The sequence below is a fragment of the Ptychodera flava genome, chromosome 10 (assembly GCF_041260155.1).
Source record: "Ptychodera flava strain L36383 chromosome 10, AS_Pfla_20210202, whole genome shotgun sequence".
Lineage (NCBI taxonomy): Eukaryota > Metazoa > Hemichordata > Enteropneusta > Ptychoderidae > Ptychodera > Ptychodera flava.
Genome location: NC_091937.1, coordinates 23,965,515 through 23,986,349, shown reverse-complemented (window position 1 = coordinate 23,986,349; position 20,835 = coordinate 23,965,515). Strand labels below are relative to the sequence as shown.

Sequence of the window (20,835 nt, the reverse complement as noted above, 5' to 3'; positions counted from 1 at the left end):
AATTCTTTCATGAATCAATAGTTGCTGTAGGTCATGGGGTCTAACTTCTCCATCCCTTCGTATTTATTAAATTATGGACCCTGGGTAATTGAAATGGTAGCTGAGGATTTCCTGAGGTGCATGAGGCATTTGCTCCGATATTCTGAATTTTGGAAGTTTCTTAAAAAAATTTCTCTCTGCTGTACTGTTATTCTCAAATGTTCACACTAGTACAATACCGGTATTAGATTAGCCAGTCCACACCAAACACAGACAGAAGACTGGCTCATCATGAAGAGAGGACATATGTGATCCAGTGCTGGAAGTAAAAACTGTCCTAGTTCAGTCCAGAGTTTTTGCACGATTACAAACTGTACTTCAGACAGTTCTTTGTTTACCAAGAGCACAATAATCTTTGAAAAAAATGGACTTCTTGTTTCTAAAAATAACCCAAGCTTTTTCTCTGCACTTTTGTCTTTCTAAGGACAGACTTCTCATTTTGTTGTGCTATTTTTACACAAACTTAAGGATCCCTGTAAGGTTTATGACCTTCTAGCTAAAATGAAAACGATGCAGTTGGCTTAGACATCCAACGGATCAAATTTCCAAAGTGTCTGGAACCCAGAGTTGATATGGATAGCTGTACAAGACAGTTACTGTGATGGAATGACTCAGACCAGCTTTTATCATTCATTCCGGATGGGTTAAATTTTAGAGCTGCTTAAAATGCCATGCGAGGCAAAGCTTTACAACTACAGTTTCCTTTTCTCTGTCATGAATTTATGATCTGCCGCATTATCAAAAGAGTATTCTATGACTGCTGTTTGTATCCGTCACTTTAAAAAGGCAAATAGTCACAAAATAGAATCTCAATAAAATATCTCATTCAAAGCAAAGCAATGTATGACCAAAGTTCAAAATACTGTTTGTCTGGCTGACAATAAAACTAAGCTTTCCATGTATTTTATAACATAATGTGTGATTTGAACAGTATCTCTCATAAGTGACTATATGCAAATAAATATTCCATTGTTCTGTTTCACATTGTTAGGTCAATGAACCATTAAAAGTGACCAGAGGTGAAAAAAATCAATAGGGACACATTTACGAGCTGGAGTGGCAGAAGTGGACAAAGATTGCACCATTGATTGAATGCACGATTATTTGCATATTGGGTGATCCATTGGATGAAAATGATTTTGACAGTAAATGGCTACTATAGGATGGAATGAAATTCTCAACGCTTTCGCTGCCGTGGTGCTGCCAAACCTTATTGCTGTCTATATTAACTATGGACCTGTGTACACAAACTGTCAATATTTTGGTGAAACGATGCGTGGAACTGACATTTTCCTCTTTGAATATCAAATGAAATGCCAAGACTGATCAGCAATCTCACAGATTTTCAAAAGGAAGTAAGAAATCTTCATAAACAGAAACCATTTCAGAAGAGAATAAAATTGATGTATTTCTTCGAAATGACCTTTACTTTCATTGCATATTAATACTTACAATATCAAAAATGTCAGAAACCTTCACAATACCCAGTAAGTTTATACTTTCACTTGGAGACTAAATGTGTGCATGTGTAACCGTAAACAGCAGTTGGCCTAGCTGGTGTCTGTGACAGCCCTGCTGAACTGACATCGCAACCCACGCAGAGTAATTTGAGAGCATGGCCAGTGAAACAACAGCATTTCATTACAGCACAGCTTTTCTGCTGGTACAGTTCTTGTTGTGCATTCGTGCAAAAAGAAAAAGTTGCTTGCTATGACGTCTTGAAATATGGAACGAAAATAGAACAAGCATGGCTCGAAAGGTTAACGATAATTCAACCCCATAAGGCTACATGCTGCATCTTGGGAACAAAGTAAAGGTCGATCCACAAACGTGACAAAATTTGAATAGGTTGAAGTATTCAGAAATGAAACACAAGCCAACGTAAATCAGTCAGGTCACATTAGCCCGAGAAGTACTGTCTCCAACCACACACAACTGGACTTTCATTAAAAATAAATGCAAATTTATTTATGTAAAGAGGAAGAGAAAATGCAAAGTACAGGTAACAGGTATACAAGGGTCTACCTTGATGTATCAATACCACAACAGATGTTTGACTTAAGATTATAGGTAACATTGCAGATCAACTCTGCCTTCCGGCTTTTATTTTTACACGGGGTGGAGTTTGCTTGTTTTCATATATGCCCTAAATACATGTAAGTCAGTGCTATGCTTTGAAGAATGCAGTGATCCACTTAGTATTTTGAATTGAGTATCACACTTAAATGTTAAACACGTCCAGTGACAAATTCTGATTCATCACCGAGTTCAACAGCTTGGCTGTATACTGGTAGCAACACCAACTGCACATCCCTTTCACAGCAATGGTTTGGCCTGAACCCATTGTTGCCAATGGTGATTATGGACCTGTTCACAAGGCATTAGGGGTGAACAGGTTAAGTCTTTCAACCCCATTTCCCTGAGTAGAGGTCAAATATTACAATGCAAAACAAAGGGTCTGGATCAAAACCACAGTAGTGAATGAGGTAATTGCTAACCATGACTACACAGTGTACAGCAAAATGATATATGTTTCAATTTCTATTTATATCATGTGTTTCGAAACACTGATGGTCAGGCACGAGTCTTTGCTTTCAGTCAATGTGTTGTACAGATACTTTCTCAGCCTCCGTATGTTTTCCCTATCTTACAGTTTTTATATAAATAATTTTCAAAAATTCAACAGATGAGAAACACTTCACGTTAATAAAATGTGCCCTAAAAATATCAGGGAATACATTATAAAAATTGTGGAATTTTTTCAAATTTTCCACAATTGAGAAGTAATTTCATGTAATGACAAAGTCCTATTATTAATTACAGGGAAATATGTTTTTAAAAACAGGAATTTTTTCTCCCAAAATGTTAAATGTTATGAATATTGGTATTTATATAACTGGGTGAACATGGTTTGATTGTGGTATTAGCAAGCTCTGAATCACGGTCCAAAGTTTACCTGGGGACCACCTATTTACATATATGAAATATGCTTTTAAAAACGGGAGTTTTTTCTCCCAAAATGTTAAATGTTGTGAATATTGGTATTTATATAACTGAGTGAACATAGTTTGATTGTGGTATTAGCAAGCTCTGAATCACGGTCCAAAGTTTACCTGGGGACCACCTATTTACATACACACACACTCAAGCATGATTCCATTGCGTGTACACTCTAATGCTTGTTCTCAACACCATGGAACACCAACACAAACAAATGTCTGCTCTACACCCATGTATTGAATAACAGCTGGCTAAAGCACTACTCCAACTCTGAATGTATCACCCTTTCAAGTGGGATTCAATTACAAAGTTTCCATAAGAACTAGTACACAAATCTTAAATTCATGAAAAATTCACAAGTGCTTGATATGTCAAGCCTACGGGAAACCGGAACATATGAAACTAATAGAGAAATCCTAACTTTTGAAAGATACCGGGGTATATGAAATTCATTTTACTGAGCAAAAAGCAGTAAACATTAACCTGTCTACACCAGAGCAGGTGTCGAAGTGAACAGCAGCTGGTATAGTGGGTTATCTAATGCAAGTCTATTAATATGCAGTCATCATATTGTCTGGCATATTGAAATCATTTATCAGTCTAATATCTCTATCTATCTGTCTGGTACACATTTTCACCAAGTTTTGGCATGGACATAGTAATGTTTCACAGCTAAACTAACACTGAACAGGCTCTCTTGATAAAAATTAAACAGCAAAAATTGTTATCTTCTTTAGCAACATTCTAGTTAAGAATATGCAGCTTTGTCAAATGGTAACTATTCTTGATGATGTACAATCCTGAAATTATGAACATTAGAAAACCATTTGCTTGACATACAATTCATACAAAAACGTACATATGTGATTAACATAATGCCAAATTATAATTGCTGTTGACTTTGTTGTGTGCAATAACACATGACCATGTCCAGGTTCAGTTGGTAAGCTACACACTATAGTATTTATACATTGGTGTAGGGACGTGCACGATAAACCAGCAGAAAGCCTACACGAGCTATGATGTGACCCCTTCTGTACATTTTATACTGTACTAAAAGATTCCTTTTTTGGTGGATACTCTCCAAAAAATTAAAACTGCAAGCAGCATTGGCAGGCTCAAGCCATTGCCATGGTTGCAAGAATGAGCTACAGCAGATAGCTTAACAATCAAGCAAAAAGTGTTGGTACCGAACTCAAAGTCTGTCGGTGCTGATGAAGATGATTTTTTAATATCATTTCATGTTTATCCTCGGTTTTTTACTATTGGAAATATGCCCACCAAACTACGAGACTAATTGAAGTGCCTTTCTCAAACTTGAAACTACTCACATCTACAGTATGATTACATGAGCAAAATTTCAGCTCAAATAGGTCTTTGGTTGTAGAGGAGAAGATTTTTTAAGAAATTTGAACTCTTGCAAACACAACTGGGGCCCCAAGCCTGTTTGGCTTGGGCCCATCATCAATGCCTTTACTGTGATAACATACATGTACATATGAAACATTTACATACATTAAATTTTGGGAATTTGTACACATTGAACAGTACACCCTAATTTCACCTTGCCAATTCTTATCTGACAGATATCACCTACTGTAAATACACACTTCACTGGCCGGAGGTGAGTCCAAATAACCCTGCCTTGTGCACTCTTTAGTCACACTACAAGCGCTGTGTTTGTTATCTTGGAGCGGTGCCTTTGAGAACTGATAAAAATATACATGATGTTGTAGGCTGTACAAAGAATGTGAATACACAGAGATCCTAACAAATGCGATTCACGATGAACCCTAAAACTTCATGATACATGTATATGAATTGAGTCAATTCTTTAAATATTTTATAGTAAAATACTCTAAATTGTGATTCTAGTAGAATTTCCACCTTCCTTAAAAAGAGGGATCTATAACATATAAACATTTTGATCAGGTCAGTCAACATGTACAGTTAATTGTCACAGATCTTTATCAAATGAGTTCCAATTTAAAAAATAAACAGTTTAAGAAATAGCAGTTGTGACATTGTCCAATGTGTTTTGGTAGACATGAATAAAATTAAATATAACGACATCTGTACATGAGTCATGTACATCACAGTTCTAATAAACTTTCTTTCTGGAAAGGAGGAGACGAAGGGACCTTTCACCGGAGGAGGAGGGGGGGGGAGGGAGGGGCTCCTTTACCTTGATACTGTGAAAGAACGCAGCATAGACCTATGACCTAGACTTTGGCACACACAGATATTCCACTAAGATAATGCCGATATGTTTCAATAGTAAAAGATGCACCTCTGTCAATTTAGTCGCCTGTCCAGAAGATTGACACTGCTTATCAAGATAACAAGAACTGTTGCCAGGATTTGAGATAGGCTAGCTTGCTCCATATGAGACCCTGTGCACAGACGACACACCTTGATATTTGCTGACAAATACAGTTAAACTGGGCAGGCAAGTTCACAAGAGTTATCAGTAAAACACAAAGGTGAAGAACTTGGTTTAAAAATCGGGTTCATCACCTGACTCTGTAATTCTTTTAAGCTACATTTCTAAGTTACTGGTGACAGAAATGAAAGGTGCAGGTGGGAAAGGCAAGGCAGCAACATCACCTCAATTAACTTTCCCTATCACAACTTTGGGTCAAAGGTCGACGAAAAAAATTTATTGTACTGTTGCCATTTTACAGCCATACCTTTACTAGTTATTAGTGTATCCATCAACAGAATTCCTTGTTTAAATACACAATTGGTGCACAGTGCCAAGTAAAATTTTGAAGAACCTGAGTAGCGGGGCTTCTCTCACCCTTACATGTAATCATTTTATAATTGCGTTAGAAATCATGTTTTGCCACTCAACAAATGCTGCTTCTGTTCAAGTATACTGTATAAGTCTCCTTGCATAATACTTCAGAGTGATTCTTGAAAAAAAATTTTCTGTCAAGAGACTTCATCAACAATGACCACTATCTCTACGGAAAATTTCATTCTCACATTCCGTCAATGAATATTTGAGACTAATTTTTCTGTAGTGACACTTAAGTATCTCATGATGAAGTTCAATAAGTATGTAAATCTGCATCAATACTGCATTTCACAACAGGGCTTGTATCCTCAGACTAGAGCTAAATACATTTCCCTTTCTGCGTTTGGAGATTTTTAGATTGCTATTTGCAAACCATACTGTCCCATTTTGCAAAAGCAAATTACCTGAAATCAATTTAGCACTCTTGGAAAGCATGCCTTTAAAACATGTTCACACAACTTTGCTCACAGACATTAACCAATGGAATGCCTTTATTCTGACCTTTGACACAAGTGAATTGTCACTCCAGGTTTACGACACCCTCTTAAGGAGATATTAAAATTGGTTTTACGAGAAGTCAAATATCAACTTTTACTCATTTACAGCTCCCCTACAGCCAACCTTGCCCAGACATATGATAAGCATATCAAATGGTTTTTGATATCGATACGAGATAGCCAAAGCTGATTGGCCAAATTCTGACAGTATATATCATGTGATATCCAGATACAATAGTGTTGAAAATTATATAATTTTGACAGCTACCAAATTCGACTGGTACAGTGCAGTCGTTTCTCCTAATTATGCAAGTATGTTGTCTAGACTTTTTATCTGCCACACTGTAGCCAAGAGCTGTAGCGATAAATGCCACATTAGTGGAATGAGCGAAACTATAACCTCATGATATCCTCATGATATCGGGACAGACTTTAGTACATATACTGCCATGCCCACGTCCCCTGTTCTGATAATCTAAATGGTGGACCAAAGTCCTTCACTTGACTAAACACAGTACAGTACCATGTGACTGCAAGGGCAATTTTGTATCCATTTGGTTTTAACAACCTGTTCATCACCAGTCCACTGCCAACAGGTCCACACACACTATTATATCAATATAGCGTTGGGCTAAACCATGGTGGTGAAAGGTTCGCCATGAAAATTTGGTGCAGCCCTTTTGTTTTCTACATCAAAGTTGGACTAATATGGAGGCAAATAGCAGTAAAGGGGGTTTATAATAGTCCACACTATCAGTATTTAGGAATTTACATACTTGGAATGTTTGTTTTAAACTTTTATCATTCTTAATTTATTGAACAGACTGGTACATGTAGGTGTATCAGCATGCTATGAGAAAGCCAAAGGTACTTGGCAGAAGGAAACACCTTGCGTTCTGATCATGTCTTCAAAAAATTCAATCATATAGGACTGAACAGATCAAGCGAGCTGGTATACAGGCTCAAGTCTACATATCTGACAGACATACAGCAACGTTTTCAGTTCGATTTAGAAACTTAAACGGTTCTGTATTGTGTGCTACCATTTCTTTCATGGTTGCTTTATTGGTCCTATCACAGTTACCGTCTACAATACTAGTAAAGAACTACAATTTGCACAATTTTAGTTTTTCATTCATCAGAAACAACCTAAATTATCCTTTTCTCTCTAATTAATAAATTACAAGGTTGAGTTTATTTAAAGCTCACTAATTAATTTGCAGTTACTCTGCATTCCAGAGTATCCGCCACAACTTTGAGTTAAATACTCATCCATTGAAAAACCATCTCAGGGTCTGATTACACATGTTTAGTTGTGAAATACCTAAATTGCACACAATGTGAGGTTACAAACTTGAATTCTTAGTTTGTGGATGTCATATGGCCGTAAAACAGAATAAAAAAATATTCCAAAAGACTGACTTAGCAGAAGATCAGAACATTTCCACACTAAGTTCGTATTAAAAGAAAGCTACACTTGATTATTTTGAGTTTTACTTCCAGATCAAAAGTTTCATGTACAGTTGGGGGAAAGTATATGCACTTCACGGAAGTGACAGAGAAATTAAATCTGTTTCTATGGAATTTAATGAATAGAGGATCACAATGAAACATTTGTTGACGTCACAGAAAGCATAAATGAACATGCTATATATAAACGAGGAAATACTATACCACCCATTGCATACAAATAATTCCAACATTAAATTCAAACATTGTTCAAATCGTTAAGTTTACCCAAAATCTGCTCATTTTTGTAATTATTTTTGACTGGAATTCAGACAAACTATTACATCAAGTTCCTCAGCTCGATCATTTCCTCCACTCTAGGACATCTATTATGTCCACCTGTCCTGTGTTTTGATGTTGCTTCCTGCTGGAAACCAGGAAAGAGCACGGATATTATACATGTTCCCTTAATTATTCATTCCCTGAGCATTCCGTCTGAACAACGAAGCCATTGCTGCAACAGGAAATGTCTGTAAACATTCGCTCTACAACCACCCCTAAAACACACAGAAAGACAAGCTGCTCCCAGTCTGACCATCAACAGCTCAAATTTCTGCTTTTAACACAACTGCTATAGCACAGTGTAAAACTTCCCCATGAAATCATACCTACTGTAGATGTGGTAATTTTAATCCAACAACAGTTCTTCACATTCTAACACAGACTACTTAAGGAAGGCAAGACACTTTATTATAACACGTTGGTTTGTCTCTTTCAACAACATTTCACATCAATCTTTTTCCTGAATTTACCGACAAACTAACAACACTTAGTTTCATTTGTTTTGAGATTAAAAAACTTCTTTTTTTTTCATTTTGCAAATAAAAAAGTATTGTGTTATATATTTGGTATGAGTAGAAGGATTGTGGCCTAGCTGTAACACTTGAAGTACCAGTACATGCAGCCAGACCCGGATTATGAAAATTTATTCACTTCATGGCGGCCTCTTGCTCCCATGGGGTTACTGTTGTCTGACGAAAGCTTGCCCAGTTCACAATAACCTTACTGCAAAATATAGACAGCAAGTTCCGTTTAATGAGTCATTGGATGCTCATCAGTACTCTCAATCTTGAACGGAAAGCAACACAACACTTCACATTGCAAGAGCTTTTGTACTTGAATTTGTATCTCTTTGAGATTTTGAGCAAGTACCGATGACAATAAATACACTTCATAATGCAAGTACTTTTGTATTTTGAGATACCTTGAGCAGAATGCATTAAAATCTGAGTGAAAAGAAAATTATCTGCTAGTTTTGCTTCAGAAGACGATGACTAAAGCTTGCAGCATCATCACTTTGTTTAATATTAAATTACAAACTGCTTCATTAACCTCAAAAAAAAAAAAATTATTTGACAATAATCCTGATCACTGTGGACTCGATCTAAAATAATCTTTGCATTTTCATCTGCAATTATCAAAGTCCACTATATGGAAAAATTATTCACAACAATTGAAATGTTTTGGATATGATGTCATGTTGACAGTGTAAATGACAAAAACGTGGTACCAAACACTAACTGACCACTTTGAATGCACACAAATATACAAATAATAGTTTCTTTTTGTCATGGAATTCTTTTTCAACATTTTCTGATAAACTGAATTGACATTTCCAAAAATCTAAACAGAAAGTTTAAAACTTGTTTGTTCTTTATGATTCCTTGATATGAATCAGAAGGCTGACAGTTATCCATATATGTAATATCATCAACAAAGCGATATGGTTTATCTATTTTACCCTGTAATTTATGACATGTCTATCAAAATGTGCATGGTACACCTGTCACACATATCTTTTAATGTGAGTTGTGAACTCTTTTGTGGAAGGGTAGGCTGCAGAACCTCTGCAGAACCACAGTGTGAACCACTCTTAAAATATACCGTCCCATACGGACAATATAGTAATACCGCGCTAGGGTTAAGAAAATTTTAGAGTTGCAGACAAAATGCCACAACCACAGTACATTTACACCATAGTGACCATGAGGTGGGAATCTGCTCATTTTACTTTCAAAGCTCCTTTAGATGTAAGTTTTTATGCCTTTATCATCAGTTTTGTTCTTCAGGAAAGTACCGATTCTTGTTCTACTGCAAAACAATTATATTCACAAGGCCCACATTCATCTTGTCAGTACAGCCTCTGTGTGTGTGTGTGTGTGTGTGTGTGTGTGTGTGTGTGAATGCCTATCCAGACTACAACCTGCAGACTATAACAGATCTGTCAACAATTACACTGCACACTGTACAGAATGTATTGTGCCTGTGAGGCTCTCACCATATATTTCAACACTTTGCATGTAGGGTATGATGAATAAACAAAAGTCATAAAAATATAATCACACGTTGCAGCACTTGTCCCTTCCAAGAACTGCAGGTACTGGATGTTTTTGATTACGTGCCACCGAGAACTGAAAACGACTACAAGTTTGGCAACGCGACGTAATCCAAAGCTGACCTGGCCATAAAGATAACATACTTGGTGCTCATTGGTTACATGCAGCAGTTCCCAGGGGGGTCTCTTTACAATGGGTCATGTAGCTTAAAATTTTGTCACTTTGACTGCACACCTGTACAGGTGAAAAGCAATGACGATCTGAACACACCAAGACTGTGTGAAATTTTAAATCAACTGAACCTGGTTATCAGACTCCCATTTTCTGAAAGTTTTCTTTGGCAGACTAGACAGTTATTTATTACTGCCAAAGGTCATGTAAATGTTGCTATCACATAAATCAATGGGCTAATGAAATTACAAATTAGGTCCCCCTGAAATGCTGATACGCAATGGTTCTGTTACGATATTGTCCAGGCCAAGCAGAATCTGTGATAAAACAATGTCTGTTTTAGACGTCATCTACCTAGTTGTGGTGGCCAACAACTACACAGATGTCAAGGTATTATGCATAAGAATTACCATTGACCTCCACTGCCGTTCATGCCTCGAGGTTTTTCTCCTTAACCTCAAGGAGTGCATTGGAACTGGAGGTCACCGCATGCATGAACAAATGTTTACTTGCATTTTATTGCCACTCCAGAATCTAACACACTAGTATTAAGACGTGCAGCATATTTCTCAATTTCCTGTCCATGTTCTCCCCTTTTAATTACAGTTTATTTCCAAAATGCCGGCTTCAAAAATGATGTACAGTTCATACACAAGGTAAAGTTGTGTATTTACTCCACTTGAATACGAGAACTTGTTTGAAAAGTATTGTTCTTTTTGTAAGCACTGAACTGTTCAACTGTAAAGAGGCTGGTAAAAGGGCAAATATTCTTCAGTGGTCACTCATGAATAAACATGAGAATATGTATACCTTTGACAAATGACCCCATTTAGCGATAGGGCTCGAGTTTATGAACTGTCTTCCACTGCCCTGCCTTTTATTTTGAATCTTTAAAAGATTTCGAAACACATTATGCAGCACAAAAATTGCTTAAATAAATTCATGTCTGTTTTATCTACTTTTCTGTAAGCTTGATTCAGTTGTCTTCCTGTAGCAAGCATGCACAGGCTCACAGCAATATGACTTACCTGGTCGAAGAGCTGTTTGCCAGTGGTGTTTGGCTGGATGGCAAACTCCAGCTCAGCGTCCATGGTGGTGACGCGCACATTGACCTGCAAAAAATAACAGCAATTTCAGTTGCCATAGGAACAATTTATGAGTTGCCATAGGAACAATTTATAATGCAGAATACCACAACTTTCTACTGAAACATCAGCCTGAGAAGTTTCATAAAAGGGACACCCCTCTACAAGTATCCTATATCTGGTTGTCATATTGTGTGCAGAACAGTTAAAACAGTTCATCAGTCTACTTTACTGTCAAAGTCAAATTGAAAGGCAAGCTTTCGTTAGTCTAGGTGTATGGATTTGTTGAAGAGTCACACATTAATGTATATTATTAAATTATGTCTGCCCCAGTTCACTTATGAGAATCGCAAGAAGTGATTGGGTCGAAAGGGAACTGCAATATTTTAGTTGGATTAATGTTCAAGTACTTCAAGCAACACACGATGTGTTAACCTGAGATTTATATGTTTCAAGCAGCCTCGTCACTGCCAATTTTTAGAAGTGTCAAAATTATGTATCAAAGCAAAGAATTTCTCCCCTAGACTCTGAAAGAGTCTTTACATAAAATAAAAAAACCAACACTTGTGGTTTACTCAACACTTTGTGACTTCATCAACATGTTCTCAAACACTGACATCATTTTATAAATTCACTGGTTGTGGCCCATTTCACTGTATGGTGCAGTACTATACAAACTGTACTATTCAAAACGCCTGAAAGTCTAAACCAACAGGTTGTGGCAACGAGGTTAAAGGTCTACCTAGAATGCGTAAAGTCCATTGTTCAAGTATATTATACAAAAGACATTGTCCCCAAGCCAGGACCAATGCTTGTTGAACACTGGTTGCAGATAGATAGCACACAGTTGCCCCAAATATGCAAATATCAATCATCACTGGCTTGGTTGCCAAATAGTATACAGGCTGCCCTGATGTCCTTCAGCACTATCTTGTTTGCCCAGGAACGGTTTACAAATGATTTATTATTTACCTAGGTCAATCTTTACTACAGGTCGCAAACGAGGCCTGCCTAAACTAGCAGAAATACTCCCAGTGTCATTGGTAACAGGTTTGTGCTGAAGAAACCAGGTCATCAAGATTTTGGACGTACCAACTCCACAGCAACCACCATATAAATTTGCATGCACTTGACAAGAATGCAAACACTGAATGTTACAACTTTCATTGAGTGGCATGCCACACCCAATCAGACAACCTGCCACCTTGTAAGACCTCACCTGTGCCACCGATCTTTAAACAACTGCTATTCAAATACGCAAAGTTTATGACCCCCTCTTTGGCTAAACACTTCTCACTGGTATCTATATTCACTGTTAGCAAAAGATTATTGCATAACCCTTCATTTCAATTTTCCTGACTGGCATGTGTGTGGAAAAAGGTGACTGTGTGGATGTTACTTGGGCAAAAGTTCTGAATCACACACAAACCAAAATAAAATTTACAACAATGGTACCGACAAATAGGCCACATACCATGGAGTTATTTTCACTGAACAATTGTACTGTCAAGTGTATTTTCAATTATTACAAACATATTCCAGCCATTCACACAAAATTAAACATTGCACTTCGTTACACATTTTCATTAATCTACCTTTTCTGCCAAACGCAAAAAATTACACATTTAATTAAACCGAGAAACGACACAAAGGCCACTAATCTATCCGCCATTCACTCATGTTAAAATCTCGCGTTTTAATTATTTACCTTCGGATAAGTGGTAAATACGCCGTTGTTACCAGATCATTCATTTTGGAGCACATCTCCTTATATATTTACCGAATTGATAAATGTATTTTTTTAAAAAATTGACAGGTTGGGTGAATCTTTCTGTGGAACTTTGCGAAGTTCAGAGTGTCAAGAGCGGACACCAAGCACCGACATTAATATTCACCCTAAAATTATTTCACTTTGCACGATTTCCACTGCCAGACGTAAGAAAATATCTAACACGAATCTGTAAATGTAATACTTCCAGATACCACGAAGGGCTGAAAGACGGCCCTGCTTTAAAGAATAGATTACAACTCTATTGAGACAACGCCCAGATTTGCGACTTCGTCGACCAAGAGCAAAGTCACAGACTCTGAAGTTGGTCGTTCATCCACTGTTGCAAGCCCTGTACAACTTCCTGAACGGAAGTCATCTGTAGCAGACTTCAGCAAGGTTCACCTTCACAGACGTTCCACCATGGTGGTAATTTCCCGATAAAATGCCAAGTTTTGGTCTTCACTTACCGGTTTTGGCATTTTGGCGGCGATTTACAGTGACACTAGACAAGTTGGGATTATATTTCCACCGTGTGACTTCTCCGTCGACGGTTACACCTTGTTGTAGCTTCCTACCTGAGTCGAGTCCAAAACTGGAAAAGGTACATACAAAATACTTATCAGTGATAAATATCCTTATCTGGGTGGAGGGGGCCATATTGTTTAAATATTTCGACTTCCGATTAAACAAAAACGCGGACTGTTTCCATACTTTCACGTAGGGCAGTCGGTTGTCCTTGCAGGTGGGGTTCTATAGAAAGTATTTTACGTGAGTAATCCCATTGAATCTCGGTGGGTGAGGTCGACAATGACCGCCCCTCCGACGGGCAGACGCCGGTCACCATCTGGTCTGCCAGCTTTTCCGCACGGTACTGTTACTCTTTCTTGAAACCGGCCTCGGTTGGTTGGTACAGACTTAGAGCCATTTAGTACAGACCTGAACAAAATGACGACACACGGGCGACAATTTGAAACGGTAAACTTACCGGCCGTTGAATAGCTGCAGAGCACAGGCTAACCGACGCAAACCAAGATGGCCGTCTGTAATGGGTGTGGTGTCACCATGTGTCAATCAATTGCCTCGCAATTGTCAGACCCCCCTATAGGGAACATTCAGAACATTGGCGGAAAGTTTGAGTTAGAGTGCGAAGCAATACAGTCGGTGCTTTTATTTAATAAGGATAAAAAAAAATTAAAATAAGGGTGAATAGGCTACATTTGCTAGCTTAAACACATGAAAAGAAGTACTTTTCTCCGCTCGCTGATATTCTGTAAAAAACTAAACGGCCCGTCAGTTTCTTCGATGCAAATGTGTTTTTGGCGATGCACATTTAAAGTTTAGGCCTAGGCCTAATAAGCTTATCTATGGAATTTTGCTCAAACGGTCGACAGGAAGATATGCGACGGATTCAAGTAAACGCGTAACCATATTTCTCTGCGGTTTCCAGGGTGTTTACATAATGTGACGACGCAATCTCCGTTGTGACCGCTTCCAGGTGGAGCTGGTGACACGACCATGACTGAGCTTCGGGAGAGTTACTCATACATTGAAGTCAGTGACATATCTTGTAGAGTATTGCCCTCGGCAAGTATGACGCCCTTCCTATTAGTGTGATGCATTAAAACGACATTTCACCGCTTTTTGCTCCGATATTTCAACATTTGTCGCTCAACTATTGACCGTATCGACTAACAGTGCAATAAAATGAGGGCCTTGGACCCTGTAAAGAGAACACTTGCAATTCTTAGGCATAAATTGTGCAAGTCGGGAATTTTACCTTGGGCTTTTTGAGCTTTCGTGAATAAAGATTCGCTATTGCATTCATTTTTCTCCGGTCATCAAAATCAAAATAGCGGCGCGGTCTTAATACACGTTGCCCGGACCTCCTTCATGACATGAAATTACACGACATGAAATTAATTTGATGTGTCGGTAATTCACTCACTCACTCACTCTGTCTCTCCCTCTCTCTCTCTCTCTCTCTCTCTCTCTCTCTCTCTCTCTCTCTCTCTCTAAAGATATGTGACTGTACAAATGTAGGGCCTACCAACAAAATGTAAAAATAAGATAGGCCCTACGTGTATTTTATCGAAATTATATTTTTCACCAAATGATCATCATCGCGATCGGGCCTGCCATATTGTCAGGCCTAGGTAAGGGTTTTAGAGTGAACTTGATTGCGCAGTCGTATCACACAGAAATTCGCGTAATACAAGGTTGTATAGCCTACTGAAACTATATAACAGAAACTCAAGTTAAAATCGTTGACACTGGTTGAACGTGTACGATGCCCTTTTATTCAATAATGTTGCACTGACGCACCGGTCCAGGTGTGGCGACCTCTGCATACCGGTTATCGGGGACATGTCCGCTTATCGGGTTGATAGCATCTTCAAATTGAAACAAAAATTCTTTGCAAGTTTTGACAGGCAGGGTATTACCACCGATGTGGAAATCGAACGGGGCATTCCACTCGAGCTAGGCGTCAACGTCATTACGAATAACGGTTCAACGTTACACGGTGACCGTTTCAAAAGGTATGTGAGGACGCGCCCTATTATCGCCCCTTTGAAGGGATTACGTAATCCATAAATACGGCGTCAAAGACAGTCAGTGAGACGACCGCGCCAAAGGTACGAAAACAATAGGTGTTCGGTTGAATTGCTCTAACTGTAATTGTAACGGAAACTATTTACATAATGCAGAATGGGCAATGGGATGTGAACTTGAGCTAAGGTATTTAATAATTGTGAAAGCGATGAGATGGAACAATTGTGAACGTCAGCAGACAGGCAGGTTTGATTTTAAACACAGTATATTCATTATTCGAACGGTGGATCAACACACAATCGTTACATATTTTATCCCTGTCCATAGCGACATGCACAGCATATATTTTGGTTCTGTCGGTTACGGTTTGGAATGTACAGAATGAAAACTAACTTTCCGATAATTTAGTTCAGGTGTCCATGGAAACTTGGATGCGGTAGAGGAAGTGAAATGGACTCGTTGAAAAGTTTAGTTGTTCAATTTTTGTGTGTGTGTGCATTGTGCACGGAAGTTGGTGCCATATCGTTGGACGCTGCTTTAGTTCGTGACAACACTACTTCTCCCGTCTTTGTATTACAACTTAGAGGGATTTTGTTTTTCGAAAAAGAAAATTGACGTGGAATCAGAAGTTTTTCCCAAAATCTTTGTTCTGTTTGTTATTTCAGATTATTTTTCTTCTCTTAAAATCTTGTCGAAGTGCCTACACCCTGAATGTGCGTACGTTTAAGTTCGATATAAACTTAATTGTTGACAACTGCAAGATCGTTTGTCCTGCGAGAATAGAGTTCATTGGTTGACAATAATAAAATCGCACATTCACATTGTACGTGTTCGCAAAGATAATAGTTTATATGTCAACATATATACTTTAGGGATGAAGAATCAGAAAATGTATTTGATTTGGAAAACGAAAATAATGAAAATGCTGACAAAATTTCATACAGTTACTGTCTCATAAAATTATTTTTTTATATTCAGTTGACTTTACACCCGTTAAAATAGGAATAAACGAAATTAAATAGGAATTAACTAAAGTAAAAGGAAATTGAAGAAGTTCCCCTCTCTTCCAAAGACGTCTGCAATAGCGTTGATCGCTATTTCAGGTTTGTTACTGAATATAGCTGCACGCACGCGACATCGGACAACGCGACGCTGCCTAAAATTCGGACAAATTTTGTTTTTATATGCGCGGCTGTTGTTGCAGCTTGTAGTCTGCCATGAATTCATACGAATTAGTGTGCCTTTTGGTAGTCATTGTAACTCTAGTGGCTTTTATTTTTGTCGTTTACGCGGAAAGTGCGGACGAAAATTTATTTATGCATATTAATGAGAGAAAAGTGACGTCATTTGCGATCACTGAGCGCAATGACTGGCAGCTGGGATGGCTGAGCCTCAAGAAGTTTATAAAGTCTCTCTCGATCTCTCGGCGAAAGAGCAAAGGAAAATGTAAGTTCGTGTGATTAGGTAAGAAAATCGAACATAGCGATGCTCCCATCTAATCTGCCATCCAACAACCAAACGCGTCACGTCGACTACGGGGCGATACAGTTTTAACATTTTGTACTATCGCTATGATTTGTCTTTGGTCAACAAAGTTTGCAGTTTCCCTTCATTTCCAGGCGAATAGTCAGTAAGCGTGAGGCCTTCTATGACAATGATTCAGGCACATGAGCAGAACACCGCGAGTCCCACAAATTATCGAAATATTTACATGTAATGTTTCTATTGATTGTTTGTTTGTTGTTATATGCCCTACGAACCCTAGATAGCGCTACTATCCGACTCCTGGTACTGGACATTTGTCCCCCAGAGAAACAGGTTGCAATACGTCAACAAAATGAAGTTCCGGTCAATCTCCATATGCACCTGTTTGCAAAAACGGACTCTGATCCATCAAAAACAACGTATGTGGCCCTTAATGAAGTTCTGGTCGGGAAGGAAAACGTTTGCTCGCCAGATAATATATACGCCCGTTCACTTTCGTTTTCTACGGCACCGTTTTTTTCCGATGCCTACCCCAGTCTCTCTGTAGAAAATCCAAATCAACAGATGGATGATGTTGATGATGGGACCCGGATGACTTCTCTATTGAAAATCCTAGGCAATGCTTTCGTGTGCACGGATGATTTTGTCTGTGTCCATCTTTTTACAGAGTGAGTCACTCCAGGCCGCCAACGAGAGCGGTATAGCAGCCATTATGAATGACCCCCCCCCCCCCACCTCTCAATTTCTATTCTATAACTAAAAGGAAAAGGTTTAAAGTTTCTTTGAAAGAAGTCGGAGCAAAAGTTTAAAAAGTTGTGTTCGAGTTTAATCGATAAGGTCCTAGATTTCCCCGCACGCTTTTTAACGCAGTACACGCACTCCCTCAGCTGTCAAACTGAAAGTTCCAAGAAAAATAGCACGAGAAACTCCTACGGGTTTGTCAACACCGAGTTGACACGACGATAAAGTGTAATTTTCTGTATCACTGAACACATCAGCTATACAAACATAGATATCGTACTGATACAACCACAAACTGACGCCAGATTAAAATTTAGCAAAATTAGTAACGACAGCCTCAGCAGAGCAATAAATTCGGTAAATAATTGATATGTTAAAGGTATACTGTCACCTGTTCCATTTTTGCCACAGTTACCATGGAAAGAGAAAATCTAACCAATCGCAGATTTTAAGCGGGTGGCCGCTTTTTAAAAACCGCGCCCTCACAGAGGCATTTCGAATACCAAGGAACGCCCCTTTGACCTTATATGGGCTTATTTATATTACAGGTGACTGTATACCTTTAATGTGTTTCAAGTTAAAGCTATGCAGCGGTCAGTAGAGAAATGGCATGTACACTTTCTGCCGTCATCGTAAACGATATCCAAAACACACAGAGGCGCAATAATCGCGACACATTGTGCAGGCAACCCACTTCAGTCCGTTCAGAAAACACAATATTGTATACAAAGGGAAATATAAATCTTAGACCGACCTGGTCACGTGACTTTTTGCCACCGAGTCTTTTAAGTTTAAGGAGTGAGCTTCTCATCGCAGTAACTTGATTTCCTATTTGGAATGGATCATTAGATTTTATGGAGGGAAAAAATCGTTAGAGCGAAAAACAGGTCACTTTCACCCTCATTTTCTAGCGCCATTAACACCCCCCCCCCCCCCCCGCCCGGCCGTGTCTCCCTTCTACCTTTAGGGTCTAAACCAACAAATGCACTACTGTGTTACTCGCGTACGGCCTACGAAATTCTGACGGAATAACTTAATGTGCCCGCATGCATAAGTACTCCCCCTTGTACACCGTTTTGATCGAAGTTAGTCACTGCGGGCCGCCTACTTGAATTTACGGCAAGAACAAATACTTGCGTGTTTCTGATCCTTGGCAAATGACAAAAAAAATGGCATTTTGTTGCTTTTTGTTCTATTATCTCTTACCGAGCTACTCCGGTGTGAGCATACATCACAGTGCCATGTTGCTTTCTAGGTTTCAATGGTTTTCTGTGAAGGGAATGCAGCTCCCCATATCGAGACTGTATGTCGATATCCCAAGCTTATCGTGTCTTAGCCGTAGTATATTTTTGATCCTATCCCAACGTGGCTATTGTTTCTGAGCAGGAAAATCGGACGCAAGGCATGCAGGTCTTGAAGTGACTTGCGCGTATACATACATACATACATACATACATACATATATATATTATATATATATATATATATATATATATATATATGCGCCTGAAACAGGTCTCCCAACATGACTTGAGAAATATTTATCGAGTTCAACTTAGCAGTACTTTGGAATATAAAAAGTACGTGTCACGATGGTTTGTCAAATTGAGGTATATATATATATATATATATATATATATATATATATATATATATATATATATATATATATATATATATATATATATATATATATATATATATATATATATATATGCGCCTGAAACAGGTCTCCCAACATGACTTGAGAAATATTTATCGAGTTCAACTTAGCAGTACTTTGGAATATAAAAAGTACGTGTCACGATGGTTTGTCAAATTGAGGTTTTCCGAGAACAAAAGTAATGGAACTCCTCGAAATTGTCAACTGCCGAGTTAATCTGTAACGACGATAAACTGAAATAATTTTGTGTATCATGAAAGCCCGAGCGCCGGGCATATAATACCCACCATAAAATCACTGTGGGAAATTCGATTAACTGATTAAATTTAAACCCTTTGCTAAAATTGATAACAGCGCGCAGCTGCAGCCGCGAAATAGATTAAGTTTGTTACTGAAGGTAACGATATTCAAAACACACAGAGACACGCACAGAGCGACATTATGCGCAGGAAACAACTTCACTTCGTCAAGAAGTAAAAAATATATAGAAAATGTGAAAAATTAATAAAGATCTCGGACCATTCTGGTCATATTTGACCTCTTCCTACTGCATGGGTTTTTAAAGAATTCGCTGAATATATTCTACGGAATTAATCGCGTCAAATTGTGTAGGAAAATATGCTGAAAAGTTTCAACATTGCTACACATTTTTTATGTCCGGTAACTGAGAAAAAATTGTGGGATTCTGAAAAGAGCTTTGCATACCGTGCCTCTGTTTATTCCGACAAAATTGTCCAATTATTTGACGGAGAAAATTCGCATATCTGTATTCAGACAGCCCCTCCCGAGATCCTCAGTGTAGTCCGTCCGTTATATGATAAGTCAACTTTATTAACAATTAAATTGGACTATAAATTAACCGTGGATGTAAAGACGTACACAATGTTGCGACATGAGCAGAGTGCCCCCTCTCTTCCCTGAAAACAAAGCCGAAACAAAGTTCGGCACTCGTGATCAGTGATAGCCCTGACAAGATTTATCTTTGAAACAAACTGCACAGTAAATGTCTGATCAGTTTGCATTCGCAAATTCAATTGCTCCTGACAAAAGGAATACCTGTACTTAAGCGGAAAAAGTATACTAGTTTTCGCCTTTTTAATTTATTCAAAACAAAGTGGAATGTGGGAACTCGTTATGGGATATAATTAATATCAAACAGCCAATTTTTCGGTAGATTGTTCTGGAAAT

At 38.3% G+C, this 20,835-nt stretch overlaps 1 protein-coding gene across 3 annotated transcripts in view; it reads right to left on the bottom strand.

Moving 5' to 3' along the window:
• LOC139142294 (radixin-like) overlaps nt 1-14,268 on the bottom strand; it is a 44,421-nt gene extending 30,153 nt beyond the window's left edge. For 2 of the 3 annotated variants that reach the window (XR_011554349.1, XM_070712184.1), the window contains exons 1-3: nt 14,194-14,268; nt 13,676-13,800; nt 11,381-11,464 (exon numbers count right to left, since the gene is read on the bottom strand). Coding sequence is in view for 2 of the 3 variants with exons in the window: in XM_070712184.1 (XP_070568285.1) it covers nt 11,381-11,464; nt 13,676-13,687 (96 nt within the window). In the remaining variant the exon portion in view is untranslated. Of the gene's footprint in view, nt 1-11,380; nt 11,465-13,675; nt 13,801-13,919; nt 14,154-14,193 lie in introns of those variants that run through there. The other variant, XM_070712185.1, reaches the window with a different exon arrangement.
• Between the last annotated feature and the right edge of the window lie 6,567 nt (nt 14,269-20,835).